At 26.6% G+C, this 27,653-nt stretch overlaps 1 protein-coding gene across 1 annotated transcript in view; it reads left to right on the top strand.

The window, feature by feature from the left end:
- LOC107455154 (neuroglian) overlaps positions 1-26,018 on the top strand; it is a 32,142-nt gene extending 6,124 nt beyond the window's left edge. Inside the window, exons 5-23 of the mRNA XM_016072622.3 lie at positions 206-366; positions 1,971-2,076; positions 2,171-2,358; positions 3,901-4,032; positions 4,766-4,909; positions 6,792-6,943; positions 7,047-7,167; positions 9,929-10,210; positions 12,333-12,520; positions 13,226-13,405; positions 14,663-14,900; positions 15,375-15,493; positions 16,690-16,876; positions 19,410-19,532; positions 20,102-20,290; positions 20,596-20,727; positions 21,528-21,686; positions 24,176-24,389; positions 25,448-26,018. Of these exons, the coding sequence (XP_015928108.2) occupies positions 206-366; positions 1,971-2,076; positions 2,171-2,358; positions 3,901-4,032; positions 4,766-4,909; positions 6,792-6,943; positions 7,047-7,167; positions 9,929-10,210; positions 12,333-12,520; positions 13,226-13,405; positions 14,663-14,900; positions 15,375-15,493; positions 16,690-16,876; positions 19,410-19,532; positions 20,102-20,290; positions 20,596-20,727; positions 21,528-21,686; positions 24,176-24,389; positions 25,448-25,652 (3,220 nt within the window). The 3' untranslated portion in view covers positions 25,653-26,018. The remainder of the gene's footprint in view (positions 1-205; positions 367-1,970; positions 2,077-2,170; positions 2,359-3,900; positions 4,033-4,765; positions 4,910-6,791; positions 6,944-7,046; positions 7,168-9,928; positions 10,211-12,332; positions 12,521-13,225; positions 13,406-14,662; positions 14,901-15,374; positions 15,494-16,689; positions 16,877-19,409; positions 19,533-20,101; positions 20,291-20,595; positions 20,728-21,527; positions 21,687-24,175; positions 24,390-25,447) is intronic.
- Positions 26,019-27,653: the final 1,635 nt, after the last annotated feature.

The raw sequence follows: 27,653 nt of genomic DNA, 5'->3' as shown, positions 1-27,653 counted from the left end.
AATTAAGTGACAACCAATCTTTTCAATTATGTTTGATTTCAAGTTGAAAATATCAGATAATTGCATATATTTTATATTCAGACAATCAGGATTATATTGTGCTTTAAATTTTTTGTATTTCTTCAAGCAAATAATTATTTTCTATTGAAAATAAGTTAATTATGCCATTCATTAATATTGATAAAAAAAAAATTTCTACTTATAGCTCTAGAATCACTGTTGATCCTGAAGGAGATTTACATTTTTCAAATGTAACTTTGGAAGATGATTTAGATGAAGCAATGTATGCGTGCAGCGCTACATCTAAATCCCGTAACGAATATAAATTCGGAAATAAAATCATTTTGAAAGTCGAACCATCTGGAGGTAAATTATAATTTTTCATTGATTTCTACTGAATGTGTGCTAATATTAGAAATGTTATGTTAATTTATCTTCTTATCTTTTTTTATTGATATTAAACAAAATTAATTATATTATTTGAACAATATATCAAAATAAATTATTGTCTTTAAACTTATTATCAAATCATAAACTGTTTTATTTCAAAAATCACAAAAGTATTATATCACTTATTCATTTTTGCTCTACATCTTTGACAAAAAAAAAAAGCAGTGCAATGAAAAGAGAAAAGCATAACAATCAGATATATCTTTTGAATGGTCTTTTCTCTCCATTCTTTTAAAAAGTGACTTTTGTTTTAGTTGTTGATTGTGATGAAAAATACCTTCCGTCAAAACCTAAATAGTAATTTATGTCTTAGTATAAATATTATTATTCATATTTTATAGAATACATAAAGTAAAGCATTAAATATTACTTTTCTTATTCACTTGAAAGAGATAATTTTTATAAAAAATAAAAACTTCTTTTTGACATAAATATTCTTTAAATGTAAACTATTATATAATAACAAATATCTATTGGTAGAATCTAATTATTTAAGAATTATAAATATTGTAGTTATTATTTATGACAACATTACCTTTTTTAAAAGAAAACAAAGTAATATTAAATTTTAAGTTAAAAAGTTAATTTACTCAAAGTGCAGCTTACCCAGACACCATTTTCTGATTTATTCTAATGAAAGTATGTTTATTTTAAACTATTCTTTTTTTCTTTGGATAGTTCTGTGTATAAATTAATTTTATGTTATAATTTGGATATGCAGTTGTAAGATTTTAATTTTTTTTCAAGGAAAATATGAATGTAAAGTTAACATTTTCTCTTCTGCTTGAAACTATACTTTCTATTTTGATATAACTATTTTTAATTTAACATTTATATGCCTAATATTTTATTTATTTGCATACATTCAAATACTTGTTCATATTTGTACTTAAATGTTTTAAATATAATTTTAAACAATTCATATGCATTGTGATTTTTAAACAATTGTCTTAGGTGATATGACAGTATTGACGGTTTTAACCAGTTTCTGATGGATTTAACCGTTTTTTCCACTCTCTGACAGCTTTAACCAGACTTGTGTTAAAAACCATTCTTTTGAAGGTTTTGTGAGCCACTGGGTAATTTACTAAAACATCAAGATAATTAATCATTCTTTCAAAAAAGTGTTTTATTCTTTCTTTCAAAAAATTTGTTATAAGAATGAAATCAAAATTTAATTTTGTCCGTATGCATTAGTTCACAGAGTGTGCTCCAGTTAATTAAGCTAAGTTTTTCTTTAATAAAACGAAATAATTATTAATTAAAAAAGAATTTTTATCAATAAAAACTTCAAATGCCAAATTGATTACTACTAATTTTTAATGTGTCTACCATTAATTTTTATTTATTTAAAGTTTCAAAGAAGATCCCTGAAATTTTGCATTTTAATGAATATGTGCTATGTGTCAAATACGAATTAACATAAATAACATTCATGATATTTGAATTATTGTCTCTACAATTAAATTATAGAGTCTGAAAAATCTAATGAGTGTAAATGTTACTTTTTCACCTATTAGGATCTGGCCAGGCAAGTCATCGCCCAATCAGGCAGTATGTATCGCCACCAAACATGGTTGCATTAAGAGGAAAACCATTAGAAATTAGTTGTATATTTGGAGGACCGTAAGTTTTTAAACTATTCTTAGTTTATAATAATAATTATTATTCATCATTAATAATTATAATTTAAAATTTCTTTTATTTTTGACCTCATTAGTCCATTGCCTGAAATTAAGTGGACAAAGCGAGGCAGTGAATTGTACTCATATAAATATGTGTATAAGAACTATGGCAAAACTCTAACTATTCGGAGTATTGACTTCAGTGATGAAGGAACCTACGAATGTTCTGGTAGTAATGGGGTTGGAACACCAATCACTCATGCTGTTTCTGTTACAGTTAATGGTATGTATAAATTTCTAGCCACTTAAACATAATTTCATTTAACAATTATATTATTTGATGTGTAAAATTATTATCTTCAGCACTTACTATAAAATATCCAATAGTTTTTTAGTAGTTTGAGCTAATTGATTTGATTTTATAACTATAACATCTGTTAGTGAAATGTAAGACCAGGATAGATACACATAGATGTTTATTGTTTTTTTATCATATCTATTATCATTCTTTAAAATTAACTTAAGTGTTTAAGGGAAAATTTTTTTCTCTAAGTAATAAAATATCTATCAGACATTTCAGCTCGGAACTAGGCTAAGAATGATAATTCGGCTATCTTGTGAATTCAATTTAATCAGTTATTAAAATATATTTAAGTTAAAAATTTCTCTAAAGTAGCAAAAATGTTGGATAAGCAATTAGCAAACTTGATACAATAATTGTATAATACAAGATTTATTTATTGGTTTGGTTGGTGTCGTATCCTCTATTGAATCATATTTCATGGTGTNATATTTTCTAGTCTTATCTGTAGAAATTTTCATGTTTTTATGATGTTTTGTTCTTAGTCTGATGAGAGTAGTGGCTGTCTTCCTATCGATGTCAAGATTAGTTATTTGATCTTTATGGGCTTTGATTTTTAAAGGGGTAATTAGTCTTGACTTTGCAAAAGCATTTGCATCTGCCAACATGATTTTGATTGAGATCTCTGGCATTTTTAGCCAAGGAATCAGCTATTTCATTGAACTCTAGGTTCACATGGGCGGGAATCCACAGCAACCTCTTCAGAGGTAGTGGCAACCCCCCCCCCTCATGATGTTTTCATGACTTATTTATTTATTTTCTGTAAAGGCTTGATAGTTTTAGTTAGCATACCCATGAAGCCTCCTGTTTTTTTAACAAAGACTCCTGTATATTACAACTATCTCCTGTTTATTCGTATATTCTCAAATTTCTTCGTATTTGTTGAAGAAATTTTTAAAAAATATCTGCTGATGGCAAAAATACTTGTCTTTTCCTCTACAGATTTTGTTGCCAGTACTGCGGTATGTTGAGTATTTATAGTTTAAATGATTATAAATGATGGTTTACAAAATCTTCTTTAGATTAACATTTATACACATATTTTTTACTTCGCTAAATGTAAGTGCTTATATTGTTTCCAATTTTGAATTGTTCTTGACTTACATGGTTATGCATGATGTATCAAAGCTTTACTCGTAGCCTAAAAAATGTCGCTAGTAAAATCTCGTTATTTTATTTCTTCAATGTTGGAAGGTATGAGTTAGTATATAATGAGTGTGTCATATATAAGTTTGATTTCTATTTTTAGAGAATTTATTGTGATGGAAAAGTGGTGTGTTTCTGTCTATATCAATTTCAGTTTATATAGAATTGACTTTATTAAAGTAAATATTAAAATAATTTGTTTCAAAATAAATTGACAGAAATGCCGCCAAATGAATGAAGAGTTTCTGTTTTTGTAAATACTATTAATATCAATTTTTAATCTCATGAACCTAAATTATGAAAACTCTCTTTAATTAGCCATACCATATTGGATTACTGCACCTAATAACACAAATGCAGCAGAAGATGAAGTAGTACGTTTTGTATGTGAAGCTCATGCTTATCCTGAACCTAAATTACAATGGCTCATTAATGGAGATCCAATTGAAAGTAAATATACATTACAAATGATTTATGATTTTATTTTATTCTTCTCTTACTTTGTGATTGATTTTAATGTACAAGTTATTTATTTTCTTTAATGATATGTATCTTGATAACACTTTTATAAAATATGTGTATTACTTTATTTCTTATTGAATTATTTTTAATTTAATTTTGATTACTTTATAAATTTTGTATTTATTTTGCTTAATGTTATTATTCAGATTGAACTGAAAGTTGTATCTGATTTGTCTATGCTAATATAAAAGCAAGGGAGGGTAATATCATTAAATTATTTTCATATATTGGGGAATTTTCAAAAAACCACAAAACTCTTTTCGCTGAATAATACAATTTACAGATTTTTCAATAAGTTTCAACATTTATGAAAAATTAAGTGAAAAAATGCATTATATTGTTTGAGATATGTAAAAACATTTCAATTAATCTTCATGTATAAATCATTATATTTATTTATCATTATATTTATTTTTGGAAACACTCATTGTTATTTGTTTTGAAGCATTTTAATTATTAACTTTTGTGGCTTGTTTTTGCAATCCAATACAAATAGCTAAATTTTCTATTTAAAAAAAAGAAAAAAAATTCTTAAAAAATAATAATGCAAAACAGTCTTGATAATTTTTGTCTTGATTATTTGATAAGTCTTGAAGTTTTTTAGTGATATTTCTAAATTCTAAAAGTTTTGTAATCCTGGAATCTTTTCCATCTATTTTAGAGGTTCCAACAAATCCAAGGCGAAAAATTGAGGGAAATACTATGATTATAGAGAGTCTTGAAAAATCTGATACAGCTGTTTATCAGTGTAACGCATCAAATGTTCATGGTTATGCTTTCAAGGACTTTTATCTAAATGTTTTAGGTAATTTCTTATTGACTTTTTAAAAAAATTTGCATTTTAAATAATTTGTTCTTATCTGTTAGTTTTTGTAAAAGAGATATTTGTTTTATTAATTATTATATTTATAAATTTAAGTAAATGTTCCACATGTCAAAATACATGATGGTAATTATTATTGCTTATATTTCGTGAAGTTAATTCTTGGTAAAAAAAATCAGACTAAAATTCATCTTTCTAGGTTCTTACAATTTATATCTTTTAAATAATTTGTACTAAGCTGAACTGTATCTCTTTATGAATTTATTTAACATTATTATTATATATTTATTCAAATGAATGCTTGAGAATTGCCATTTGCTTACTATTGCTTTTATTTTCTATCTAAAAATTAGTTTTTCTCAGCTGATAGATATTGATTTGTTTTCAAAGTACTTATTCTTTGCTTTAATATGGAGAAAAAAAATTTTTGGTTTATTAATTGCATTTTGCCTTTCCTGATATATTTTTAGGCATGTCTTTCAACACTTATTTCAGTGCTTCTCACTAATAAGTAAAAATACTTTGAAATTTTTTGGGCAGTAAATGGCGATTATGAATTAATAGTAGTCACAAAGTATTAAAAATATTAATTCCTTTTGCGATATGCTACCTTTGTCAAAAGGGCACATGGATGCCATTAATTATGGGTGGGGGAGGAAGTTGACCTTAAAAACTAAATACAGAAATCATCTGTTGTTGCTTAAAAGGTAATCTCTTTTATCCATTTCTACTGTAGAGTCACAGATGGGCAAATTTTTAAAAGGAAACAAAATCAGCTATCTCATTAATTATAATATAACCCGGCAAAATTTTATCAGTATTATAACAGTTACTTGTATTGCAATTTCTTTCAAATGAATATTTTTGTTTTGAGTATAAGAAAATGTTTGTGTATTTTAATCAATTTATTTGTATACATACATATTCCTCTTCGCTTTGAATCAGAGCATAGGGCTTCTATCGTAGCTCTCACTCTGTTTGTAGACATATATTTTGATTCTCTCCATGTCTTTCCTATTGTTTTCAATTCACATATAATAGTCCTGCACCAGGTATTTTTAGGTCTTCCTCTTTTTCTATTGGTCTAAGGGTAATTTATTTGTATGTTGTATATATTGTATATTTAACTTAATTGATGAAATTTGCTTATTTCCTTTTAGGAAAATAATTAAGTTCTGAATTGTAAATTATAAGGTATTATAAGTTCTTAAAGAGAACCTATAGTTCCTTATTTTAACCTGTATTTCCTAAATACTCTTTCATGTATTATTTTCCATCAGTAGTCTTTAAAAAGACTTTTCTTTTTTTTCCCAAAACAATTTTTTATTTTATTTGAAAAATCTTATTTTGACTATCCTGATTTCTTTGTAGTGATTAAACACTGATAATACTACATACAAGTGAAAATTTGTGATTAATCTAAAACAAGTCTGTTAGAGTAGTTATTCTTAATTCTGACAAATATGCATAACATGCTTTTATTTTAATTGCTTTTGTTTTAAATAGGGGACCAGTTTATTTAGAAATTTTTAATGTCACATTCCGTTTTGTCTGATTAAAACAAGGCAAGAGTCCTAAATATTGAATTTTTTAAGTCCTCATGCAGTTTTGGGAAGTGTTTCAAATCTGATGAATTTTAGTTTGAATAGTACAACAGAAATTCTACATATATATATATATATATATTAGCAAAATTAGCATAAATAAATTTTTTTAACTTAAGGTTTTAAGTTTTTCCAGTTTTGCAGATATTTTTAAGCAATAGAACATTTCATTTTTGTAATTAAAAGTTTTTTTTCTTGTTTCTTAATGCAATTAGAAAACAGAAGTTTCTCATGCATATGTTTATTTTTAATTCATTAAGCTCTCCCTCCAACCATTGTTGAAGAACCTGAGCCACTCACTAAAGCAGTTGTAACTGCTACTGTTACTTTGATATGCCGTGTGTTTGGTGCACCAAAGCCTGAAGTCAGGTGGTCTCGTGAAAGACAAGAATTGAGTGGAGGAAGATATCAGGTGAATATTAATTTAAATCTCTTATGTTAAATTTTATTTTATTCTTGTTTTTCGTCGTTATTATTTTCAGTTTTGGCTATTTTACATTGATTTATTTCTTTAGGTTATGGAGAATGGTGATTTGCAAATATCAAATGCTTTGAAAACAGATGAAGGAGTTTACACATGTTCTGCTAGTAACAAATTAGGAAGTACTCAAGCTCGAGGAAAATTGGAAATTAAAGGTATGTTCTACTTTTGAAATTAATTACCTGCTGCTTATTGTGAAACAGAATTATTTAATAAACAAGCATTTATTTCTTAAAAGAAGTTTTTTTGTCTTTGAAAAAAAATACTTTGTAGAGAGAAGACGGAAATAAAATAATTCACATGAGTCTAAAATGAGTGTGAATAATATAATTATTAAATTAGCATAAATTGATTAAAACTTAATTAAGTGTTTTATAATCTGACATAAATTAAAATTCTCAAAATAGAATATAAAATTAATTTTGCAATGCAAATTTTTTTTTTTTTTTTTTTTTTNTTTGTTTTTTTTTTTTTTTTTTTTTTTGAAAAAATATTGTTTTCTTAAATAGTAAACTGATAGTTAAGTTAGGGACTTATGAACAAAATGATTAAATTTAAGAAAATAAATTCTCAAATAAGATCAAATAAATAAATTCTTATATATTGGAAACCTTTTCACTTTCTTCCTTAAAAGATATTTATTTTTGGGTGTAAAGTAGGGTTTTTTTCATCTTTGCAACTGTAACAATAATGATGAAGTTATAAAATATTAAATTAATGCAAGATTTGTTTGTTTTATATTGAGTTTTTAGCATTCATAAAATTTTCATTATGATAATAAATTTATATGAAATTTTTGGAACTTAATCATTTATTATGTGCCTTTAAAATTTGTAGAAAAAGTTTAATTAAATAGAAAAAGCTTTATAGTTTATATGAATAATGCTAAACAACAAATATTTCTAAAAAGAAGGACATTTTTATTAATTAATGCTTTTTTTTATCTCTGTTTAATGTTTTCTATATTTGAAGGAATTCATAAAAATTATTTGTTATGTTAATCAATTGTGAAACAATCGATTAACATAAATGATTAATCGATTAATCAATTGAGTAGTTTTCATGTAGGAAAACAATTCATATCCTTATAAAATTTTGTGTTTCATTTTTTTTAAAACTAAATAAACCTTTTTTTTTTCTTTCTTTCCTGGCCTTTCATTTTTCTTTGCATCATTATTTGTACTTTCTGAATTTATTTGTTAAGTATATATACTCTATTTAGAAATTAATTCTTCAGTAATTAATCTTGAAAAATTAGCTTTGTGTTATTAAAAATATTTCATTCATCAAGCAAAATATTGCTCTTTATTGTATTTTTTAAGTTTTGAATATCTTATTTAGGGATGTAAAGGATAGTAATTTGACTGAATGCTGAATATTCGGCGAACAGAATGGGCTGAATATTAAATATTCAACAGACAAACAGCGAAATTTTCTTCTTTTTTTAAAAAAATCATTCATAATAATTTTTTATATGGAAATTAGTTAGCTCATTATTGAAAAATAACCAATTTAGCTGTACAAAATATTTTTTATACAGCTAAATTGGTAAAAGTATAAATTTAGCTGTATAATAGTTCTGGTGTAAAAGTTTAAAAAAAAAAACTTAAATATAAATGCTAGATATTAATAAAAATGAATGTTAGATATTTAGAAATATTGAAGGTTTAAAATAACTAATGGCTATAAAAAAAATTAAATTTGAAAGAAAAAAAAGAAATAGAAAACAAAACTTTCATGTTAAAAATAATATTTTCCAGAAATTTTTTTCCATAAAACATTAAAAGTGATAATGTCTATCAGAAAACTTTCAAAAATGCAGTGGAATCATAAAAACACTTATTAAAAACAAAGATAGAAAAGCAAAACAGAAGAAAAATTTACCTTAATTTTTTTAAGTTAATTTTAGAGTTAAGCATTTTAGCTTTCCAATTAGCTTATTTTCAAGGAAAAGGGAAATTTAAAGTCAAATAGAAACACTCTTAATTGCTGTGTCCCAATAAAAACCTCCATAAAGTTATTTGTAAAAAGAAAAAAAGCTAAATAGAAACCAAAACAATAATCATTCTTAAATTTTAAACGAAAGATTTAATGGTAAAAGTCTTAATTTAACTTTTTCACATTGCCGTATTTTTCGAAAAAGTGACCATAAAAGAATAAAGTTTATTAGAAACGCTTTTTAAAGCATACTGTCATAATAAATAAGCTGATGTTAAATAAAAGTTAATGTAAAAATCAAATGAGGAAGAGAATTTTTTTCTTCTTAGTTCTGAAATATAGCTATAATGTCGAGAATCACAGTTTTCTATGTTACTAGTTATCTGTATTACCGTACATGAAAAAAGTGACAATTAAAGAATTAAGTCTATTAAAAATGCTCCATTAACATGCTTCTCTATAGTTAAAGCAGAAAAACAAAAAAAGTACTCATCGTTTAAGACATAAAGTGTTGAAAAAACTATGAAATCGATTTGCCTGAATATAATTAAAGAAAGAAAAAAATCAGCATTATAAAATTCATAGCTCAGTACCAAGTAATCTAGTTTCAGTTCGTCAAACTTCACTTTTAGAACATAAATTAACAAGTTTCTGAACTTAACAAATGTGTGTAAAAACAATTTCTAATGTATTGTAAAAAATACAGTTTTAGATTATCCTTTATTAAATTTATTAAAATTCCACCACCTCCCAAAAAAGAAATTTTGTTGAAAAATAATTTTCCAAATAATACTTTGCCTAATATTTGGCCAAATATTTGAACTAATATTCAACAAATAGGCCAAATATTCGTTACAACCCCAATCTTACTCTAATTACCCAACTCTCACCAATAACCCATTCTTGTAATAAACATTGTTTCTGCGTGTTATTGCATTTGAAAAGTTATTTGGCATTTACCTGTGATGTATTTTTTAGGTAAAACTAAAATCACCCAGCCTCCTGAGAACTTTGAAGTTGCTGCTGGAAGTTCTGCAACCTTTAGATGCAATGCTGAAGCGGATACGAGTTTATTATTAAAGATTGATTGGCTATTTAATGGTCAGCTAGTAGACTTTGATCAAGACCCTAGGATAGTTCAAGCTTCGGATAATTCCTTGACCATTTCAAAGACACTTGAATTGGATTCTGGTATTTTTACCTGTGTTGCTAAGACTGATTTAGATGAAGATACTGCCACTGCCATTCTTACAGTTCAAGGTTAGTTGTATATTAATATGATTTTTTTTAACTTTAAGCTAAATATTAGAATTTCTTAATAAAACATTAACTATGTTGAAATCAAACATTTAATGTTTCTATTTTTCTTTATTTATGAAGAATATGTTCAGATTTAAAATTATTTTGAAACTCAATGTATTATCTGTCTATATTTTTTTAATAAAAATAGTTTAGTATGAAAAATAAGTTACTCCTTAGCTAAACGATGTTTGATTGTCTGACAGATAATACTGAGTATATATATGCATATATATGTATATATATATATAAATTAGAAATTGGAAGGGATTTGCCATGGATAGGAGGCGTTGTCGTTTGTCAGCTATTGAGACAGACAAGACCTGCAAAACACATGTACATGTTACTCAATAAAGTTTGACAACTACTGTCTTAAGCTGTCATTTAAAAAAGTTAAAATTATGATCTAAAATAATTTTTAATGCTCTGAATTAATATATATTTATCGTAAAGATTGCTATTTTATTGTTTATATGTTCATTGTTTTAATTTTTTAAAAATTTAATATAGGTATTAATTTTTGACAATGTGTAAAAAATAGTGTAAAATTTACAGGAATACGTTTATTTATAAGATTGCTTTAAATGTAACATTAAAAAACCGTTGTCATTAGAAACTTTCGTTATGGTCATTAATTTACTTTGAAGTCTTTTGTAATTCTTTATTTTCAACATTGTTCTAACTAAATTATCTAAAATTTGCATAAATTATTATTATTTTTTTTAATATTTTGAGCATAATATTAAAGAATCATAATCATTATCAACTTTGAAATGTTTCATTAGTCTTTGTTTTTAAAATTGTTAAAAATTTCTAAAAAAAATTTAAATTCAACCTTATTATGAAAAATAAAGTTTGTTCATAAATATTGAGTTTTGTGTGAAGAAATGTCATTTTCATTAAATGTCATTCTCTATGTGGTTGTAAGTTTTATTATATAAGAGAATATTGCAATGTAAATTATTTTCCTCTTCAAGTTTTGATACACAACAAATTTCCAGATGGAATCAATTGACTTTATTTCTCAGGGCGTGTAAAATGACATTTTGATATGCTCATTGCAAGATACCTTTTTTTTTTTTTAATTTTTTGAAATAAAAAGCTTCTTTTCTACAATGATTATTATTCCTGGAAAGCAAGTGTGTGACCTTTTCAATTAGATTATAAGATGTGTTTTATGGCAAGAAGAGTACTTAGTTGAAGTATGAATACAAAATAAATATTAATTCACATCATCATTATGATCAAATATATTAATTTAATTAACTAAGTAATATAATGTCAGATTAATCTCACTACATCTTAGAGAAACAAGCACAATCTGCATCCCACTACAGCACCTGAATATTATAGCACCTGAATATATATAAGGAAAAAAGCTATTTCCTTTTTGAAAATTCAAAAATTGGGAAATTTAAATCGCATCAGTTTAGAATCAGCGATTTAAATATTAAAAAAAAATATGCATGTGGTCAGTAATTAACATGAACATAAAGAAAAATATTATTTCCTTTTTAAATTAAAAAATCAAAAATTTTGAATCTCAGAAGTTTTAAGTGTGCATGATTGAATGTTTAATTATCGTTGTATTTTATTTATGCCAATTTCATTGTGATTCAGTGTGGTTTTTTCTACATTAGTTTCATAAACATGAATTTTTTTAATTGCTTGTCTTTTTTTAAAAGAACAAAATTCTTTTTTTTTCAAGTATCAGTTTTAGATTGTTTAGTTTTGAATGAGTTCTAATATTTTACACCATTTAATTCAATGCAAGAATATTACTAAGTTTACTTCTTAAAAGGTTTTAGTGTTTAGAACACTGGTAAAAATTTCCATAATTGCGGTCGACATGTATAAGTTTTTGGTCATGCCATATTTCAATGGTTAATTTGTTTTACAAATGGCCCTTTGCTCAAAAAGATTACACACCCCTAACTTAGTCTTAATCTTTATGGAATTAAAATTAGTATGAAAAATTAGTTAGCAGAATTATTAAGGAAGGTACCTCATACTGTATTTAATATTCTCATTGACATATTTGTAAAAATATCAAAAACTAACGTTTTTTTGTTATGTTTTTTAGATGTACCTAATCCTCCAGAAATAGTAGAAGTTGATTGTGATGGGCTTTATGCTTTGGTAGTGTGGAAACCAATGGGTGACCGAAGAGCACCCATTTTGAGTTACCATGTTCAGTATAACACTTCTTTCACTCCAGATACTTGGGAAGATGTCAACAAACATATCCCAGCTCCTGATACACGATACAATGTATGTCCATTTTTAATTAATTTATTTTAATATTTAAATATTCAGATAATGAAATTAATTGAATTATAGAAATTAATAGCAAATATTTATTTTATTCGAAAAAAAACACATATTTCTTGTAATTTTACATGTGTAGGTTTTGAACTTCCTGATGATTTTTCATCTCTTAAAATTTTCTAACTTATATTATGTGTTGTTTTAAAACTATTTATTACACACTTTCTTTTTTTTTCTTATAAAAGATTTTTGATCCCTATTGGTTGTCTGAATAAATAAATATATATGAATTTTTAATTGAAATTTTATTGTTCATTCATTTGAAAACTTACCTTTAAAGATGTAATTGCTTATGGGCATATTGAATTGCTCATTTCTAAGAACAATCCTTTTCAACTATAAGCATAACTTAGAAGAAAATCATGAAATTATCTATACATTTACTAATTTCTTAAAACATCTCTATATCAACATCAACTTCATTGTTTTACAGAATGAAATTAGATTGAGAAATAATTATTATTTTTGTATGTGTTCAAGTTTCTATGCATATACAATTGCATACATTCCTAAAACATTTTATTATTGCTTTTAACTTTGATTTATGTTGGTCCATGTTTAACTTTGATTCGTGTTAGATTTAGAATCAGATAAATAATATTCTTGTTACTTAATTTTGATTTGTGGATCGTACTGTACTTTTTGTAGGTTGAAATGAGTCCTTGGGCAAACTATACTTTTAGAGTAAGAGCAAGAAATAAAATAGGGCCAAGTGAACCCAGTGATCCATCTCAGCATTGTGCAACTCCTGAAAGTGTACCCTACAAAAATCCTGACAAAGTAATAGGAAGGGGAACTCAGCCTGATAATCTTGTAATTTCTTGGACAGTAAGTAGTAATTTCACATGAACATTTACTCTTTGCTTTCCCCCCCCCCCCNTCATGTTTGAACTAAAGCGATCATATAGTGAATAATTTCATGATTTATATATTAATTGTTAAAAAAGTAAATATTATCGTGACTTATATAAAAAAAAATTTATCACAAAATGAATATTTAAAAGCTTTAAGTAGTTAAGTCTAACATTCAAAAGTGTTATATTTCCAATAAAAATTATAAACAATTTTGTAGTGTATGTTAAATTTAATTTTGCGCATTTTAAAGTTTCCTTAGTAGAAGCATTTCCTCATGGGTTAAACTTCTAAAGGAAACTGTGTTCTTTTCTCAAAATAGGTTTTCAATCCACCTTTTGTTCATTATTTCTACTACACATTTCTATCTCCAAACTGCTAAAAGAAAATGTGTAAGAGTTGTACCAATAATTAAAATTTTGTAAATTCTGAGTATCCGATCAAAATCTAATCTTTTATCTGGCTGATTCAGGTTTACTCGATAAAATTCAAATTTTTTGATATCCGTTTGGTTCCAAGTACCTGGCCATTTATTGTAACACTTATGTATAACAATATGAAGATTTTATAATTTTCTATTGAGCAAATAATTTGCAAGATATACTTCAAGGAAATTTAATGTCATCCTATATAAATAAAAACATATGTTTTTATTTTTGGATTTTGTTAAAAAAATTTTTGGATTGAAAGCTTATGTAATTGTTTAAAGCAAAGCTTTGCTATTGAGTGGAGACATCTACTGATACTGGACGTCATAGCACTTCATAAATTTTCAATAACATTTATCAGTGTAGCTTCTGTAAAGCATGGGATTTTTAGTAAATATTTTAATAAAGTGACAATATACTAAATGAAAATTGTTTTAACTTTCTGTGTTGACTGTGCTTCGGAACCACTGTATTTTTTTAAATGTGTTTTTCAACTATAAACTATTTTTTTAAAGGTTAATTTTATTTGTGTGTAGATTATCATAAAAAATAATTTGTAATATTTTAAATTATTCTATCAATTACTACATTTAATTTGTCAAGTATGTTTTAGCACTGAGTAAATATTTGAGGTATTTTTATGCACTTACAAAAATATACACACAGCTGGGCCTTTTCAAGTGTTGACTCTACAGATAATTATTCTCTTTTGATTATAATTTTGTTGAATATATGCCAATAATGTAATTTTTATATTATAAAGATTAATAACCGAATGATTTGCTAATAATCTGTTTAATTTTAGCCTATGCCTCTGATTGAACATAATGCTCCTGGCTTCTTCTATAAAGTATTCTGGAAACGAGATGACGAGACGGGATCACAATGGAAATATGAAGCCATTACTGACTGGCATGAAAATAAGCTTGTCGTTGACTATCAACCGACATTTAGAAGGTATCGTATCAAAGTGGAAGCACATAATCGTCGAGGACAAGCAAAAGTTTCGGCTCAAGAAATTGTTGGATACTCTGGAGAAGATGGTAAAATATGTTTTGTCTTGAATTGAATTAATATTGTACTAATAATCTAAATTGTACTTGTAATTGGTATTATTAAAAAATTAAAAATTTTTATTTGGAAAATCGCAGGGAGAATAAATTGTATAAAGTTTATCATAAAGTTTTAGATTTATCAAATTCTTCACATTCTACTGTATTTTTTTAAAAAATATTTCTGTAATTTAAGAAGATTCTTTGACAACTTATTCTTTTGAAGGGATTTCAGTGTTCCAAATGTATTTTAAATCACCAAAGAATTTTTCTTTTCAAATTTTTATTAACAGGATCTAATTTAGTAAAAATTCAGTTTCAAATTAAAAAAAACTCTTGGTATTAAGTATTTTTAAATGTAGGAAAACTTCACTGAGTCAGAGTATCGAATTAGTTGTAAATTTTAATATGTAAGAGAGCATTTTTTTTAAATGTGTTTTAAAAAAGTTTAAAAATGTTTTCCAGTTCCAAGAGAAGCTCCTTTAGGCTTTCGTCTTCTGCACATCAGAGATGCCAAGTCTGCTGTTTTTGTTTGGGATCCTGTGTCCCCAGACTCCCTTTATGGTCATTTCAGAGGATACAAGGTACATTTTACTTAAGCTTGTATATAATTTTAATTTTTTATTTAAAAAATTTTTTAATTATAAAGTGCAAAAATTTTTTTAGCCACATTTCTATTAATGCTTATAATAATAGTTTTACAAAATACTTCATAATGTATTCTAGTTTGCAATGTTGTATTTGAGTGTTTTCTACGACAAGCTGCTGACAGATCTAACGAATTTTAAACAAGTCAAGCAACTTATACAGTTTTCCCTCTGTGTTTCTTTTCTTATCAAAGCAATATGACAAAATTCTATTGTTAACTGTTTTCAGATTGTTTATTATTTTACTGTTGAGGCATTTTTTTTAGTATGGCTAAGAAGTAAGATTTTTTTTAATTCTTCAATATAAATGTTTCAAAATTGCACTTCTTTCTTTTTCTTTTGACCAATAAAGATTGTTAGTGCACTTTTTATTTTTTAGTTTCTGTGATATGCTTATGATTACTGAAGCAACCTTTAAAGTTTTCGAAACATGACTGCGAACATGGTTTATAAAACTAATACCAACTTTTATGCTATGAAGTTGAAGTTATCTTAAAATTAAATAAGCAGTTTATTTTCTGACCAATAAATTTGAATTAAGTTATCAATTTTATCATAGTTCACATAGAACTGCCATGTGAACAATAATCTACCTAGTAAAATTTTTTGTCCGCTGGTTTGCTAACATTTTGTCAGCCAGTTTTAGGAATGTATTGGAAAAGGTGCAATTCATGTTTAAAGTTGAATTGAAAAAGATTCAATTCATGTTTAAAGATTGAATGGTTAAAAATTCAAAAATCTCAGACATAATAGTATTTGAGCATAATATAGTAATAATATCACAACTGGATGACTTTCATTTTTTTAAGTGTTAGACACTCATGTGCTAATCCCAGCATATCATTCAAGACTATCATGACTACAATCTTTATTATAATGCTTTGATTACAAAAAAATTTCAATCCACACATATAAATATTAAAAAATAAAATTTATTTTAATTGTTTCTCTAGGTTCTTAATATACTTATTTTCCCTTTGAAAAAATCCTTTTTTGTAAAAGTTACCCATGATTAAATGTATAATATTAAAAATTTCTTGACTTTTCAAAATAGACTTGTCAATTAAATACTAATTTAAATGTATCTCTCATGTGAATATTTAATGAGGTATTTTTTATTTAAACAAATTTAGATTCAGACTTGGACAACTGATGAATCAGAAGAACATCTACGTGAAGTTATTATTCCAAGAAATGTCACAGAAGCATTAGTCAGCATTTTCCGACCTTATTCTCGAAATGTGGTGCGAGTATGTGCCTTCAATGATGTTTACAATGGTCCCTCATCTGATACCATTGAATTTGCCACACCAGAAGGAAGTATGTATCCTGCATTAGTTACTGTTTGTTTTATTGTGGTGTTTCATTATCCTGTGTTAATTAATGTTAATTGTTATGATACTTAGCAATTCTGTTTTGAAAAACTTAAATTCTGTGTTTAGGCAGGCATTCAAATAAATACATACCTTTTAATTACTTTTTATTTATGTTTAAAAATTGTTTTCTGCTTTATTTGGTGCCTTTACAATACTTCAATACAATTTGGTGCAGAACAATACTTCAATACAAATATGAACTTATTTTATAGATAATCCTACTTCTGAAACACAGTCGATAGTTGATTGTGACTTTTTTAAAAACATATTTGTAAACTTTGTGTTCATAGATCCAGAAAAACAAAAAAATTAAATAGAAAAATTGTAAAAAAGTTAAATTGTAAAGCAATAAAATAATATATTGATAGAAAAAAATTATAAATAATGAAGATATTAGACAAAAACATACTTGGTTTAGTGAAAGCAGAGTTCATTTTAATCTAGAAATGAATAATAGTTTACATCTTTACTTTTTTTAAAGTCTTTGTGAAAAAAGTATTTTTCGAAACAGAGTTGAAAGCAATTATTTTTAATAATCAGAAATTATAGTAGAATCACTTATGCCAGCTGTAATTCAGTAAGAGTACCAGTGTTGCCACGGGCGACTAAAATGCAACTATTTGCAACTATTTTTGTCATGAGGTGACTATGGCAACTTTTTTTGCCTGAAAAGGCTAAAAACGCAACTATTTTTGGGAAAAGGATACTATTAGGAGACTTTTCTGTACTCCTAGCGATGTTTTTTTTAAGCATGACTTGGGTTGAAAAGCTGCGCGATAGTGTCTGAATACTAAACTTTTTTTTCTTAAAAAATAAAAAATGTTTAACATTTTGAATTGCAAATTAGAGTCTTCACTTTTTAATTTGTTCAATCTGCACAGATTCCATTGTAAGTTTGTTTCGTTTCTCGATTGCCTTTTCAATGGCTACGAAATTCAGCATGATTTTTTTTTTTAAAAAAAAAAACAATTTTTAAAACAATAGTACAAGGGGTGATCAAATGAAAAGGTACGAAACGACACAGTGGGTGCAAATGTTGACTTTATTCAAAGTATACACCATAGGCCTGAGCACAACGATCCCACTGATGAACAAGCCATAGGATTCTTTATTCCCAGAATTCCTGTGGCCGTGACGAGACCCAGTCCTTCACAGCATCCTTGAGTAAGTCGTCCGTGTTGAAGCACTTCCCTTTCAGGCGTTTCTTCAGTGAACCAAACACATAGAAATCGCAGGGCGACATGTACGGACTGTAGGGCGGAAGGTTCAACGTCTACCATTTGAACTTTGCCAGTTCCATGTGTGTGACTCTGGAGGCGTGTGGACGCGTGTTATCATGGAGCAGAACCACATCCTCCGTGAGCAGCCCTTTTGTTCTTGATGGACCTGCGTAGGAGTCGGAGTGTCTCACAGTACACGTAGGAGTTTATGTTTTTTCTGTTCCTCATACGGTCTGCCGCATCATTTGGACGCCGCTTTTGATAAGAGCCTCTGCTCTCTTCTGCGTATGCGGGCTCCCGCTCATGCTCCGATCCCAGTCAGGGACTCCAATCGCATCTCGAGATGTCTCGCTACGTTCTCCCATGGCGGAATATGCAAATATTTAACTGTTACGTTTTTACGTCGTTTCGTACCTTTTCATTTGATCACTCCTTGTACGATGTGTGAATTTCGAGTTTGACTAATCACTTTTCACAATGTATATGTATGTATATATATATTCCCTAGATCAATTATTGATAAAAGGGAAAATAGTGTTAGAACTTTAACTTTTATATAAAAATTATCATATTTGCCACAAACTTAACTAAATGGATCATTGTATATGACAATTAAGTCATTAGCAAAATTTTAGTCATATTTTTGTTAAATTTGTGTTCTTATTTAGGCAACTATTTTCATAGTTATCGGCTACTATTTTCCTGCTTCAGGCTACTAAAAGCAACTATTTTGTTAATTTTTTTCTGTGGCGACCCTGGATTACAAATAAAACTTGTGTGTTGAAAAATTATTGTTCTGAAAATAATTATTTTTTCTGTTCTATTATTTACTATTACTATAATTTTTTTTGTTATTTACTATTACTATAATTTTTTTTATTATTTACTATTGTTTTCCAATCTCTTTGTAAAATTCTTTCTTCAGGGAAGGAACGATTTTTTTCTTTTATTTTCATGCTCTTCTATAAAGAATGTAGAATTAGATAATCTTTTTATTTAGTAGGAAAACAGATAAATGCCCTCTAGAAATTTATTTATACAGGTAGATGCTACCTGGATAAATGGGGGGGGGGGAAAAGATGAACATTTGCTTTTAATTTCAAAAAACTGAAAAACATGAAATAATTGTGATTTTAGACTAGAAGAACATTCTTATTTGATAGTAAAATATGTGATTATGTTAATTAAACATAATAGAAGTTTTGTAGGATTGAATAAATGATTAAAATATTACTTTTTTGTATGATTCTTTCAAAGCTCCTGGGCCAGTGTCATATTTTGAAGCTGTGCCTTTAGGATCCAGTGCATTCTATTTGATTTGGAAGCGCCCTGTTGAACCTAATGGCAACCTTACTGGATACAGAATTTATTTCCGTGAAGGTGAAATATTATTTTGGTCTAATGAATTTATTTTATTTATTTGTAGTTGGTCTATTTATTTATAAATGTTCAATTTTTATGTATAACATTTCTTCCTTGCCAAGTGTTTTGTTTCTTAATTTTATTTAATTTTTTTTGAATTACTACATCAAAGTGTCTTTATAAAGAGATATTACTATTTTTAAACCAAATTTCATATTGAGCCTTGGTATTTACGCTGTGTTCGTAATTTTTTATTTTTTTTCAATGTGCATCATTTTGACTTAGTGATACTCTTTTTTGTGCCTTTAATTATTAGTCTCTTTTTTTTTTAAGTCTGCAATTCCTCCATAAGGTTCAGCTTTCAAAAATCTAAATACCACAAAAAAATTGATATACCTTAATTCATTTGAAAATCTGGGTTTTTGATTTAACTCTATCCTGGTAGGTCTGCTGCCGACATTTCTATAAGGTTTTACTTAAACCTGAAGCCACACTAAAAAATAAATTTCGAAATTGTGCTTCTTTTTGCCACAAGTATTTGTTTATTTATTTCTAAATTTAGTAACCAATTACTTAATAATTTGTAGTTGACGGAACTTCTTTGGGAACTATTGTTGAAAGACAACCAGCTATAAGTGACCCTAGAGAAACCAGAGCTAAATTAGCTGGTTTAAAACCTGATTCAAAATATAGATTGATTATTCATGGAACTACCAAAGTTGGACAGGGAGATCCATATTATATCGAAGTGAAAACTAATGCTCAATCTACTATTGGTAAATATTACTTGAATCTATCTACTTATTAACTACTATCTATCTACTTATTATCTACTTATTATATACTAATCTATCTACTTATTATCTACTTGAATCTATCTACTAATCTATCTACTTATATTAATTCTTCCATATAATAATTTGCTTGTGAGTAATGAATGTCAAATGTAAATAAATATTTTTTTAAAAAAAAAACTCATATTAGCCATAAAGCTCTTGACATTCAATATATTTTAAAATCAATTTTGCAGTTTTTACATCCAACCCTCTATATTTGTAAAACTTATGTTATTAATCTTCAGTTCCAGATCCTCCTAACTTTGTATGGTCTCATGTGCCTGGAGAGCATGGAAAAGCTGGTATTTTGGTTACATGGGTGCCAGCTGTTGATGGTCAGCCTGGTAGTTATTTCTACGCACAGTTTAGAAGAAAAGGTAAAATTTTATATTTCATTATCTATTCTATACAAGNCTATGAACTCGCCGCTTACCACCCACATTTTTCCTTAACTCTTACACTATGTATATCACAGGAAAGTGCTAACCACACCTGTTTCACAGGTTTGTGAGTAACTGTGCTTCTTCTAAAAAAATCTTTAAACTTCGAAAAAATAAAATTTTATAAATAAGAACAAAAAAATCTGAAATATTGCACCTTTGATTTATTATGTAGTCAAAATTTTGATTTTAAAAAGCGGCGGCATTGATTTTATTAAAAGATGTTTTTAACATGTATTAATATTGTAACGATTCGGTTCTTGCCGATTTGATTTTATAAAGCGGCTGATTTTATTATCCGGTGATTTTATTAGCGGCGGGCACTGTACTCCCTTTAATATCATTCTATGCCTATATATAAAATTTTTAGCTCTTATTTTTACTACATAGAGTAGTACTTGTAACTGCAATTAACTTGTAACTTTACTGTGACTGCAATTCTCAAATAATATTATAAGTACCTGGCTGATAATAAGATTTCAAAATGTAGAGAAAACATGGAAAAAATTACAGAATAATGAGAGAAAAAAGAAAATTATTTTTTAAAAAAACTTAATGATTTTCTTCATTTTTCTCTTTTCCTTTTTGTATTTATTTTATTTATTGTACTATATATATAAATGCATGCATTTCATGTAATTTTGCAATTCATGTAATATGATATTAATATAATTAGCAAATGCAATATAGTTTAAATAAATATCTTTTTAATAAATAATGTTTAATTATTTTTTTAGGGGAAGGTCATTGGGACGAAACAGCTAGAGAAGAGAATGATGATTCTGTGCTTGTCAAAGGTTTAGATTTTGGAACTTTATATGAAATGCGTGTTGTAGCTGTTGATGGGACATTTGAAACACCTAGTGCCATAGAAGAAATCGATACTGGTGGATTAGGTGAAATATTTAATATTGATTTGTTATAAAATGAGTTATGTAGTCAATAATTAATCAAAATTTAATCAATGGTTTCAACTTAAGCTTTTATTTAACATGCGTAAATTTTTTTATTTAAAAAAAAATGTCAACGAAAAAACATTGCATTAGCTACTTGTCAATTGATAGAAAATTTTATTAGTTATTAAAATGAAACCTAATGCTTGTCTCAAGGATTGTAACAATGCAAACACTATATGAAGAAAAACCATTTACAAATGGAGAGAATATGTGGTGCACTTAAATTGAAAAAATTATTATTTATGTAGAGAAATATTTAAAGCTCTATGTGATGTTAAAAATTTTGCTGCTAATATTATAATTTTGTATTCACTTAAGAATTATTACTCTGAAATTCAGTACTTTAGTAATGTTTTGCGGGCCATTATAATTTAAATCTGGTTTCCAACTATTTTTTTTTCTATTTGAGTAACAAAAATGTTTTAATTTTCGATGATAATAGAACTTTAATGTTATTTCTAAGCATTTAACATTAACTAAAACATTTTAAGTTAGTGTAAGTATTTAAATTCCATAAGATAGGAAATAAATCATGATAGGCTAATCACTATATAGAGAAATTTTTGCTATGAACAGAAACTATTTCATTTGGTTTATGAATTTTAGTGTCTAAAAGTTTTGAAAACAGCCAAGTTTTATTTATGCAAGAGTTTCATGTCAGCAATAAAAAATTAAACCCGTCTAAAGTCTGTATAATGTGATTTTTTCCCCAAAAAAACACTACGGTGAGTAAAATCCTTATATAGATTTTTAACTTCAAACATCAAAACTTTTTTACTGGAAAAATAATTTTATTCGTATTCCTTTAAAAAAACCTGTGTAAAATCATAATTTTTAACTGTTCCTCTGATGCAGAATCAGCCAAATCATATTTTTTCATAATGTATAAATCATATTGGTCTGAATTGCAGTATCCTTTATTAAGGACTATTGCAGTCCAAATATTGAAAATTTAATTATTTTCACTTTAAAGATTAGTTCTTTTAGTTTAAATTAATCATATCATTTAATTAAAAATTTCATTTCTCTGATTTTAAATTTTTTTACAATGATTTTGATATCACCAATTATGTTATAAAAAGCTGTAATATTGCCTTGTGATTAGACATACAGTATCTTTTGAAATAATAATATGTCGATTATTTATCAGGCAACTAAAATTTATAACACCTATTGTCTTTCTGGAAGCAATAAACTTAATTTAGAAATTTTTATGTTCTTTAAAGTTTTATAAGTAGTAAAATAAAATACCATATGATTATTTATCAGATTTTCCATTCAAGATCATCTAATACAAACTGCCTCTTTTTGAAATATTGGAAAAAACTGTTACTAAACCATTTTAAAGTATTGGTTACAAGGATAACAAGTTTTTTTCAACCCAAATAAAGGAAATGGAAGAAAAACTTTTTTGAAAAAGAAATATATAATGTTAAAGAAATTTTTTAAAGTTTATTATTGCATTAATTTTGTTAATTTCCGAAGCTGTTTTATAAGTCTACAGGTAAAAACTAAAAAATGACAATCGGGAAAAAAATTAAATTTAATGAATTTCTTAAGTAATTCAAACAACGGTAGTTCTGTAGAAGATATATTCAATCGTAGTTCTTCTATAGAAGATATATTCATTCATAGTTCTTCTATATTCAACTGTAGTTCTTCTTTAAAAAGAGTATAGTAGAACTGAATTTTGTAATCCTGAAACAATTGTTAAACATATAAATTACAAATTTGTTGAATATTAAAGTGCATATTGATTGCAATTTCAAATGGCATTCTAATTTTTATAATCAATACCAGCTCTTTGATATTATGTTATATGGATTTTTAAATTCTATATAAAACTAAAATAAATAATATATGTATTAAAGTAGGTATGAAATACTTGTAACTTTCTGGTACTATATTAGACTTTTAACTTTTTTAAATTTTAATCTATTACAATTATCATTGCTAAGCAATTGTATTGATAGTTTTTAGTAATGCACTGTGTAATGTGGGATCTTAAGAGCTTGTTACTTTAATGAACTATAACTTTTGTCATTCTTAAGTACAGAGTAAATTATTGTTGAATTTGGGTTTCTTTTAATTTTCCTTCCAAAAATTTCGTGTGGAATTCAAGATTTTACTTTTTTATTGGAATCACAGCAGAGATGAATATTTTCATACTAATCCTGTTTTCTAAGAGCAACTTTTTGAGTGAAATTTGCATTTTAATATTCATAAATTAGTATTTAATTGGTAATACTGATCATGAGTTAGCGTTATTAGTTACGCTTAAAATTAAAAAGTAATTATTTTTTATTTTTGCGTATTATGAATGCTTACTTGCTATGAACTTGCTACTACTTTTTAATATGTGGTGGTAACAGTACATGTTAATAGATTTAAGCATTATTTTATTTTAAAAAACAAATTATTGTGTTTAGTTATGGCGGCACCTGAAGGTCCTGAAAATATTGCTACAGCAGCTTGGTTCATTGGAATGCTGTGTGCCATAGCACTACTGCTTCTGCTTTTGATACTTGTGTGCTTAGTGAAGAGAAATCGAGGTGGAAAATACTCTGTTCATGAGAAAGAAGCAGCTCAGGGACGAGATGTAGACTACACAGATGACGGAGGGTTTAGTGAATACAGTAAACCGTATGTGGCTAAATTTCTTTCTTTAAAATATATTTTTAATTGTTTTCTGTAAATAATGACCCAATATATAACACTTCATAATTTCACTTCGTTATTTAGAAAACAGTTTTGCTTTTGTGGTTTTGAAAGCACTTACTCTGTCATTCTATATCTTGCTATGTATATATTATTACTCTGTACTTTTCGTCTTTTGTTTCAGAAAAGAGGTTTTTAATTTAACAAAGTACATGGAAATTTTAATATTTGTAATATGTATTAGTGCTGTATATCTTTTTACCATTTCACAAAAAAAATATTATTTAGTTACTCTTTTTTCGTAAATGTTTTGATACAGTAGAATCTGAATTAATTGGAATCAGATTACTATTCCTCTTCAATCGCACAATAGCCGTGAGTGAGCTCTGGCTTTCTCCAGAAATCTTTACCAGGCATCTCTCAGTTTTTGGTTTTCGTCCAATTTTCAGAATATCCATGTCTTTTTCTAGACTGTCAATCTATCTAAGGCAAGGTTTGCCTCTTTTTCTAGTTATTCTTGGCTAGATATAGTTTTTGGTAGTTTGGATCTTTCTGCATTCTAACCAGGTATTCCTCCTATTTTATCCTTTGAATTTTCAACTATTTCACAACTTCGGGGTCTTTAAGAATTATATATAAATCCAATTTTGTTCGCCTTCGCCATAAACACCCACCTAAGTACCATAATAAATACTTTGGATTTTTCTCTCAAATCATATTATCCACATTATGAGTTATCCAAGACAGTCTAAGTACGAGCTTTTTGATTAGTTTAATATAAATTTTGTTCTGTGGTACAAGAACTTTTTGGAACATGTCAAACTTCTTTATAAAGATGTTTTTTATCTGGAATAAAATTTGTAGTCAAACTTTTTGAAAGGCATATGAAAAAAACTGACATCTGTCATTTCATTTTTCTTTAAACAGTAATGTATCAAATAGAAATTGGTATTGTTTAAAGGTGATGGTCTTTAAGAGAGGTTTTTATTTATGTTTTTCTTAGCATTACTATCAATGTAACTGAGTTTCTAATTTTTTTTTAGAGTTGAAACGCATGCTGGACCAAGGGGCAGTCGTGTATCCCTCACTAGCAGTTACAAGGGTCAAGAAAGTGACACAGACAGCATGGCTGACTATGGTGAAGGTGAAATGGGTAAATTTAAAGAGGATGGATCATTCATCGGACAATACGATAAGAGAAATGATGGTCAGGCAACTTCTCCATCAGCTCTTGCTACTTTTGTATAAAAATAATAGAGTATATTGTAGCTATAAATCTATACATATATATATAAAACATAAATTGTTTCGAAGCAGCTTAAAAAGATTTCTACAATCATCCTTCTGCCTAAATGGGAATTAATGTTTAGTGAGGCAATAACTATTTTAGTATGGAGATGCTCTTATTTTTCCGAAGTCTCTTACATTTTATAGAGATTGTTGTGACTTGTCTTCAGTGTCTTATTTTAATTACTGCCATGGATACTGTGCACAGAAAACATGTGTGAGTGATTGACTTTTATATTTTTAAAAGAAGCATGACAGAATGCAAAAAAAAATCACATTATATGAATTAAAATTATGTTTGATGTTTTCTTTTAAATCAAAAATATGTTATTCCTTTTTCATACTTTTTAATGTTTTACCTCATATGTCTATTTTATTTGCATATTTTTTAGTTATCTTTTTTTTTTTGTCAGAGTGAAACTGTTTTCATTTTTGTCTTTTCACTTTTGTTGGATTTGAAAGATTGTAGGTGTCCGTGATATTTTTCCGTCTATTTTAAACATTTCTTTTGTTATGTTTATCTCAAACCTTGTTATTAGTATCTTTTTGTTCTAAAAAACATCAGCTGGAATGATTAGCATTTTAGAATCATGCATGCATAACTCATAAATGTTTCCATAATTGTATATTAAAAAGCAAAACAAACATTTAAAAGTGTTTTTTCCACCAGCAAAACTTGCTAACTACATTTGAAAATAATTTTATTTAATATTCTGCAGTGCAGCAATCAGATAGCACATTTAAGTTTCCCTTATTCAATTGATATTTTAGAGTATGTATAATTTAAAGTTGAAGAATTGCTACTAAAATTATTGATTTGGACCAATAGTTACAATATATTCAGGCATCACAAATTGAGGAAAGTATTGTTTCAGAACTTGACAGGTTTCAGGAACATTATCAAAAAATTGCAAAACATTTCATAAAATAAAAATAATAATTTTTAAAAATGTATAAACAATCGTAAACAAATGTGTAAACAATATTTTATTATTTATTTCACGTATTGCACCAGAAAATATTATTAGACTATAAAACTGTTATTACCTGTTTTAGAAACTTTTACTTTAATTTAGAAAACCTAATAATATTGTTAGCTTAATGTAACTCGTTAGAATTTAATTATATTCATCTAGCGTACTAAAAGATTGCAATCTATCACTTTACAATTTTGTTAAAATAATGTGGATGTTAAGAATTTGGAAAATTTTACTTGCATTTATTTCAACTTGCATTTGTTTATTTTTTAGTTCAAAATCTTTTCTCACTCTCTTTTTTTTTTTTCAGTTTTTTTTTCCTGCAATAATTTATTCTTAACAAATTATCAGTGTACAAAACACTTTAAATGAGAGATTAAAAGCATGTATAAAGCTATAGGTGTGATTAATTGTTGTTGTAACTACCTGTTTATTTAACATTTTCTATATTTAAATGTTATGTTCTGAAAAGTCAAACTTCTCATAATAATAACTTTCTTTTAAACTTACATGTTTAAATTATCCCTGCAGTTAAATTAAATATAATGAACACATTTACTGCTTTTAAACAAATTCCAAAAACATTTATTATAAATGACATATTTTTCTTTACTTTTGTGAATAAAAAATATGAGAAGTTCTATTATTCAAGTTAATATTCTATGAAAAAGGTAGATGTTTCATTTTTTACTTATGCCAAAGTTTCCTCTTTATTATCATGTAAATAAACTGTTCATTTTTGTGTTCTGATAATACTTATATTGCCCAACTATCTGTGTATAATGTGATGATATCTTAAAAGACTGATCATTCTATGCTGGTGATTGTGTTAAACTTCATTGTAAAATGGTGTTGAGTTATAACATTTTTATTTTTGTATTATGAAATTGTTAGATATATGGCAGATTTCTATTAGTGACCTAGTATATTTTTGTAAAGTGAACTAATAATATTTCTAGATATGTATTGGGAAAATTAATTTGAA

The sequence above is a fragment of the Parasteatoda tepidariorum genome, chromosome 3, assembly GCF_043381705.1.
Source record: "Parasteatoda tepidariorum isolate YZ-2023 chromosome 3, CAS_Ptep_4.0, whole genome shotgun sequence".
Classification (NCBI taxonomy): Eukaryota; Metazoa; Arthropoda; class Arachnida; order Araneae; family Theridiidae; genus Parasteatoda; species Parasteatoda tepidariorum.
Note: the sequence above shows the minus strand (reverse complement) of the source record. Positions and strands in the feature narration are given on the sequence as shown.